The sequence below is a fragment of the Amphimedon queenslandica genome, unplaced genomic scaffold (genome assembly GCF_000090795.2).
Source record: "Amphimedon queenslandica unplaced genomic scaffold, v1.1 AMPQUscaffold_13401, whole genome shotgun sequence".
In the NCBI taxonomy this organism is placed as follows: domain Eukaryota; kingdom Metazoa; phylum Porifera; class Demospongiae; order Haplosclerida; family Niphatidae; genus Amphimedon; species Amphimedon queenslandica.
Genome location: NW_003546363.1, coordinates 209,898 through 217,379, shown reverse-complemented (window position 1 = coordinate 217,379; position 7,482 = coordinate 209,898). Strand labels below are relative to the sequence as shown.

Genomic DNA, 7,482 nt, shown 5'->3' with positions numbered 1-7,482 from the left:
CAGTATCAGTAGTAGTGGCATTAACATCACACTGATACTTGTTGATCAGTTCCTGTAGACAATGTAGCTTACCATTATAAGCAGCTAAATGAGCTAGTGTGTACTTGTTATTGTCAGTGTGATTAGTAATATCCACACTATACTCCTGACTGTACCATTCCAGTATATGAGTATGAGCTTCCTGTGCTGCTGCATGTAATACTGAGAAACCAGTGTTATTAATATTGATAGGCTCAAGCTTGTATTGTTGTATCAGTAATTGTACTAGATTAAGATTACCTGATAGACAGGCATCCATGACACAATTACTACCACCAGTATCAGTAGCAGTGACATCGCACTTCATGTCATCTATTAGATAAGTCACTAATTGAATATTACCACTCTCACAGGCTAAATGCAATGCTGTGCTACCACTTTCAGTCTTACACTGTTTGAGAATATCTTCAATTAAGCCAGTTTTACTTTTTAACGTTAAATGATTTATAACGTACTTGACCAAATTCAATCTTCCTTTTAAACATGCTAAGTGAATAGGAGCCATTCCCTCATCATTCACAGCACACAGATCTAACTGATGATTCTCTACCAGGTGCTTGAGTATTGGAAGAGAGTTACTGTACTGACAGGTAATGTGAAGAGCTGTTGATCCATTAGAAGTCTTAGCTGCTACATTACACTGAGGAAGACTAGTCAGATAAAGTACAACAGGAACATGACCTCCTTGACATGCTTTATGAAGAACTGTATTGCCAGTATCAGTAGTAGTGGCATTAATATCACACTGATACTTGTTGATCAGTTCCTGTAGACAATGTAGCTTACCATTAGAAGCAGCTAAATGAGCTAGTGTGTACTTGTTATTGTCAGTGTGATTAGTAATATCCACACTATACTCCTGACTGTACCATTCCAGTATATGAGTATGACCTTCCTGTGCTGCTGCATGTAATACTGAGAAACCAGTGTTATTAATATTGATAGGCTCAAGCTTGTACTGTTGTATCAGTAATTGTACTAGATCAAGGTTACCTGAGGAACAGGCATCCATGACACAACTACTACCATATAAGGTATCAGTAGCAGTGACATCGCACTTCATGTCATCTATTAGGAAAGTCACTAATTGAATATTACCACTCTCACAGGCTAAATGTAATGCTAGGCTACCACTTTTAGTCGTGTGTTGTTTGAGAATATCTTCAATTAAGCCAGTTTCACTTTGTAACGTTAAATGATTTCTAATGTACTGGACCAAGTTCAATCTTCCTTTTAAACATGCTAAGTGAATAGGAGCCATTCCCTCATCATTCACAGCACACAGATCTAACTGATGATTCTCTACCAGGTGCTTGAGTATTGGAAGAGAGTTACTGTACTGACAGGTAATGTGAAGAGCTGTTGATCCATTAGAAGTCTTAGCTGCTACATTACACTGAGGAAGACTAGTCAGATAAAGTACAACAGGAACATGACCTCCTTGACATGCTTTATGAAGAACTGTATTGCCAGTATCAGTAGTAGTGGCATTAACATCACACTGATACTTGTTGATCAGTTCCTGTAGACAATGTAGCTTACCATTATGAGCAGCTAAATGAGCTAGTGTGTACTTGTTATTGTCAGTGTGATTAGTAATATCCACACTATACTCCTGACTGTACCATTCCAGTATATGAGTATGACCTTCCTGTGCTGCTGCATGTAATACTGAGAAACCAGTGTTATTAATATTGACAGGCTCAAGCTTGTATTGTTGTATCAGTAATTGTACTAGATCAAGATTACCAGAGACACAGGCATACATGACACAATTACTACCATATAAGGTATCAGTAGCAGTGAAATTGCACTTCATGTCATCTATTAGGAAAGTCACTAATTGATTACTACCACTCTGACAGGCTAAATGTAGCGCTAGGCTACCTTCATTGTCAGTAGAGTGTAGTAAACTAATGTATTGAGGATACAGACTGGTGATATGCTTGATAAAATGAGTATGACCTTGAAGTGATGAAAAATGAAATATATTCCAATTTTTGTTATCTGTTAGACTCAGACTACACTTGTGATCCTTGGCGTATAATTCCAGTAGTAAAATATTCCCAGATTCAGCAGCATAATGAATTGGTAGCTTACCATTACTGTCAACTTGATGAGGATCTAACTGATAGGTAGTTATTAATTCTTTAACAAGAGATAAGTTAAGAGACACTGAGGTATAATGTAAAGCAGTGAGGCCATTCTTATCAACTGCAGTAGGAGACAAACCTTGTTCAGTAATAAGATACTGAACTAAATCAAAGTTACCACTCTGTGCAGCATGATGTACTAACGTGCGTCCTTCATTATCTGTTTCATTAATATCACAATGCTGTACCTCAATGAGATAATGAGTGATATCAATATGACCATGACGACAAGAATGATGCAGACATGTCATACCATCATTATCAATGATATTAGGATCACTGTTATGATTATTAATAAGATATTTAACAGAATTAATACTACCTGACTGGCAGGAGTAGACTAATGATGTATGACCATAAGTGTCAGTATCATTAGCACTGAGATTATACTGAGATATGATATAACTTAATACACTAGTAGAACCTGACCAGGCAGCATAATGCACTGGAGACATACCATCATTATCTAATGTACAATTGATATTATATTCTTCTAATGCTTTCACTAGTAATGTACTTCCACTGCGTGATGCATAATGAAGTAATGACTCACCATTAGTCGTGGTAGCATTGATGTCAAAGTGGCAATTAATAGCTTTCTTGAGTAGTGAAGTGAACACTTTTATTCTTTTATTGCGTATAATGAAATTGATGTTATTTTTAATTTTATTACCACTAACAATCTCAATATTTGATGCATCACATAGTGCAATTAGCTTACTATACATGGTAGTGGCTTTAATAGCAATGGATGCAAGACTTGCAAAGTGTAAACATGAATTACAATTATTATCATTAACTAATAATGCTTCATTACCTTGAATACTAACAATATACTCAACAACTGATGATGAAGCATACCATGAAGCAATATGAAGTGGAGTCTTACCATATCTATCCTTTACATCAATGGATAATTGATATCGATTTAAAAGATACTTAAAAAGCTCAACATTATTACTCATAGAAGAGTAATGCAGAATGCCAAATCCATAACAATCAGATGAATTTGGTTTGAAGAGGTCTACAGCTTCCAGCTTATCAATTAATGCTACCTGCCCACTTTTACAAGCTAACAATGACAAAGAAGCATTATGGGAATTAATTTGAGAAATATTACAATTTTTCTCAATAAAAAATTCCACTAGGTCAGAATGGCCCCCCATTGCTGAGTACAGTAATGGAGTGTTATTGCTATTGTCTGGTTGATCAGGAGGAACGTCACACGTGTCTACTAGATATTGTACTATAGATAAGTGGCCTTTATAAGATGCCATATGTATACTAGATACACTATTATCATCACCTTCATTAGGATCAATACCATATTGATGGATGAGTAGTTGGAGGATCTCAATGTGTCCACTATATGATGCAGAGTGTAATGGAGTCCAACCATGAAGACCACGATATGTGCTGTAACCAAACTTGCTAAGAAGCCATTGTACTTCATCTTTTAATCCTCTCCAAGCTGCTTCATGTAATGGTGTACTGGTATTCTCATACCATAATCGATCACATATATCTAAAAGGAATTATCAGTTATAAGATGTCAAATGACATTAAAACAGCATTATAATAGTGAAAAATAAAATTGGTTATTACACACACTCATACTTACCAATATCTAAAGGTGACTGCTGCAACTCTTGTGATGCTGAGAACTATTAGAACAAAATATATTGATATAATATCAAGATATAATTACAAACCTTTCTTAGATCATATTTATAATCACCACATGTTAGTTCAGTGATAGCAATACTAGCTAACTGTTCCTGTATCTCAGTAGATAGAGGAAACAATGCAGAGTATAAGTAATCAGGAATATTATATAGCAGCTGTAGTGAGCCAATACGAACGAAACTAAAGTACAGATTAACGTTAGGAATATTCAGTTCTTTTGGTATTGCTCTACGAAAGAAGAAAAGGTCAGCTGGTGTGTAGTCATCACGATCAACTTTGGCAATCATTACTCGTGTACCAGGAGGAACATCTTTTATACCAAATTCTAAAGCATTAGCATCAGTTAATAAGCCACCGCTGTTAAGAAAATAATCCTTCAGTTTCTCCTTATAGTCTGACCATGTCCTCTTTAATGAGCGATTATTAGGCAGGAATACATTAACAAGTTTAACTATTAGTTCATAGTTGAACCATGATATGTACTTTCGTTGTAAAATCTTAAAAAGATCTTTTATTGTTTGAATGTTATTAAACTCTTCTGTAATTTCTTCAGTTTGATTATTTTTGTTTGGACCAAGTAGAGCAGCAACATGTGTCTCAAGATAATCAATAATATCTGGAAAGAGTTCAGGTTTAAAAGCATCTCTCGTTTCTTTAAGAATATCAGAAAACTCCAATTGTAGCTCATAGATCTCATCCAAAAGACGAACATCTCTTACAGGAAATGCATAAATTGAAGCATCTAACAATAAAAATTATAATACTTTTGTTAATAAAAAGTAATGAAGTCTTTTGACACTAAATTTGTCAAAATTCACACTCTAAAACCTAATTGTGTCATGTCTGCTTATCACTATAGACACCAGATGTACAATAGTGAATACTATAGCTGTTATTATCCTCTATTGTGATAGCTATAGACATATTTGTGGAGAATTAAATTTTGCAAGTCTGTAAATGCATCCAAAAGGACTGCAAAATTTACATAACTGTCAAAACTTAATCTGAAATTTTTAAGGATTTGAAATTTTTCTCTGCAAAACTTACCAGCTTTATAGTGCTTACTACAACCATGTGACTGCATATACACTATTCGTCATATATACACAAAAATTTAACATCTCTTTTGCTATCAAAATTCATGCTAAATGTATTAGTTCTGCTTGTCATTACAGCTTTGAATTAGTACGGTCAAGAGTACATGATGGTACAATATACAGAATGTGATTGGTCTATTTATGTATTATATCTTATACCAGGTGTGTGGGTGCATGGTTTCCACAGAGAAACTTTTAGTGTCTAGCAGGAGTTATAAAGTGGATTTCACTTGTGTTTGACACTGAGTATTGAGTGGAGATCACATGCGCCTAATAAACCACGCACGGAAAATCAACTCACACATCAAGCAATGTTCAAACGGAAGTGTAATCCGCAATATGCCTGCAGACAGTGTGGAATTTCACAGTTTACATAAGAACACTACTGCAATAGTAGCCTTACTATAACTACTATCAGGGCCGTAGGAAGAAATGGGAGTGGTACGGCTTCTTGCTGCGCATGAAGCGTATGGCAAAATTTGACCACCTAATTAATTATTCATAAGGGGTGTGGTCAATTAATTATCGCAATTTCATTGTTATCATCAAGGTTATCGTTATTGATATTTAGAAGTAAAACCTTGGAAAGAACAGTGTACTACTTTTGTTTTACCAAAAGAGTGCTGTGGGAGTCACAGGAAGGTCAGGTCAGGCAAACTCGAAGAAGAAGAGCTGCTTCTACTACTACAAGCCATGCTGATGCCTGATGCTGAGGGTGTGTCTGGTTTTTATTGATTAACTTAATATAAACACCCCCTCGACGACATTTTCGATTTTTGGTCTGGCCAAAACCGTAGCAACCATACCGTCTGCTACGGCCCTGACTACTATGGTACTATAAGTAGGACTAGGCAAATTATGCTAGCATAATTTGGAGCATAATAGGGCAAGTTATTATGCTGGCTTAATTGGAGCATATATAATGGGTCAAAATTATGGCAGATGGTTATACAAGTACTAGTACAATAACTTAGGCTATTATATTTTCCAGTGACTCAAAGTCTTTGGAAACATTTCCAGATTCTGGCATTATTCATCATAATTATAATCTATTATTTGTTAATTTATTATTAGCATTTGCTATGATCGTTAAAGAAAAGCAGATACATACATGTAACTTGATAGTCGATACTTGAATAAAGCATAAAGTATGAGCATAAAATGAGCATAATTGGATTTATTTCAAAGCATAATAGGATGAAATTTGGAGCAGTGTCTAAAAGCATAATAGGCAGAAATTGAAGTATAATTTGCCTAGCCCTAACTATAAGTGGTCTCAGGCTAGGCCCTTGACCATGAAGCTATGTACCCATAACCACCTCCAGACAGGAAGGAATCATTAATACTGTATAGCGGGAGATTTTCGAGGAAATAAAATTTGGCAAATTTGGCATTTTGATAGCCATTTGCCAAAATAAAAACCCACCATTTTGAGTCATTATATGCGTGCTCAATGGCACGTGGCCACAAATTTGCCAAATTAAAATTTGTAGGTCACCAAAATTTAGCAATTCGCCAAAAATTAGTCCCTCCAAATTTCCCGTTATACGGTATTATGTAATGTGGCAGATTGAAAATAAATAAATAATTATTAATTACACATCATTATTTCTCCATGAGTTTACCTGTTGTGCTTTCTCCCCCAATAGATGCTGATTGGGGATGTTCACGAGCTATCTCTTCAGCTAATGCAGTGTCACCTCCTCCTCCTTTAACAGCTACACACACTCTCCTTCAACATGGAGAACCATAGAACTCATAATTGTAATCCTTCTTTAACCAATAATCTAAAACCTTGCGCAGACATGACTCACAACTGCTACCGCAATCAGTTTCAATGATGTCAATAGTATCTGGTCTTATGTACAGTGAGTTAGCAAAATGCTTCCAACGTGAAGCAATGGGTTTAACTTTATCATACACGACATTAAGATCACCAATGCCTAGAAAATACAGATCACAAAACTGTCGCAATCATAATCGTATCAACTCACAGAGCACTTTGCTGCAAACATTTTCAAAGATCTGGGTCATAGTTTGTGCGTCTTTTGGCAAAGGCCAAAGAGACATGCCCAGCCCAGGCCTAGCCTACGCATTTGGGTGGTGGGGCTGCATTAGTGAAAGGTGTGGTTAGCTTATGAATGAATAAAACAGATAGATCTCCAGTAGCTTATCTCAGTAGATCTCTAAGTGTATCTGCAGCTCACAGGCTATGCAGGTAATGCAGTACTGTACAATATGCAATAGATCAATAGTACAATTTTATATACTTTTATTAGTCCTCATCTGACAGAAGAGGAGAATATATCATTGTATGGTAAATGTTACAATCCTAATGGACATGGTCACAATTACACTGGTTAGTGTATCTAGATAACATACATATGTACATTTAAAATAGCTCATGCAGTAAGTTTAAATTATGATTTTATTATGATTCCAATTAAAAACTGTCTGAAAAGTACATTGCTTTTTTGTTAATTTATTTACATCTCTCTCCAAGAGTA

At 35.5% G+C, this 7,482-nt stretch overlaps 2 protein-coding genes across 2 annotated transcripts in view; one reads left to right on the top strand and one right to left on the bottom strand.

The window, feature by feature from the left end:
* Positions 1-4,624, bottom strand: part of LOC109582098 (serine/threonine-protein phosphatase 6 regulatory ankyrin repeat subunit C-like) — a 7,530-nt gene extending 2,906 nt beyond the window's left edge. The window contains exons 1-3 of the mRNA XM_019996697.1: positions 3,905-4,624; positions 3,814-3,856; positions 1,665-3,717 (exon numbers count right to left, since the gene is read on the bottom strand). Of these exons, the coding sequence (XP_019852256.1) occupies positions 1,665-3,717; positions 3,814-3,856; positions 3,905-4,165 (2,357 nt within the window). The 5' untranslated portion in view covers positions 4,166-4,624. The remainder of the gene's footprint in view (positions 1-1,664; positions 3,718-3,813; positions 3,857-3,904) is intronic.
* A 2,473-nt stretch (positions 4,625-7,097) lies between these two features.
* The window catches only part of LOC109582097 (6-pyruvoyl tetrahydrobiopterin synthase-like), a 731-nt gene continuing 346 nt past the window's right edge, over positions 7,098-7,482 (top strand). The window contains exons 1-2 of the mRNA XM_019996696.1: positions 7,098-7,193; positions 7,255-7,338. Coding sequence (XP_019852255.1) covers positions 7,117-7,193; positions 7,255-7,338 — 161 coding nt within the window. The 5' untranslated portion in view covers positions 7,098-7,116. The remainder of the gene's footprint in view (positions 7,194-7,254; positions 7,339-7,482) is intronic.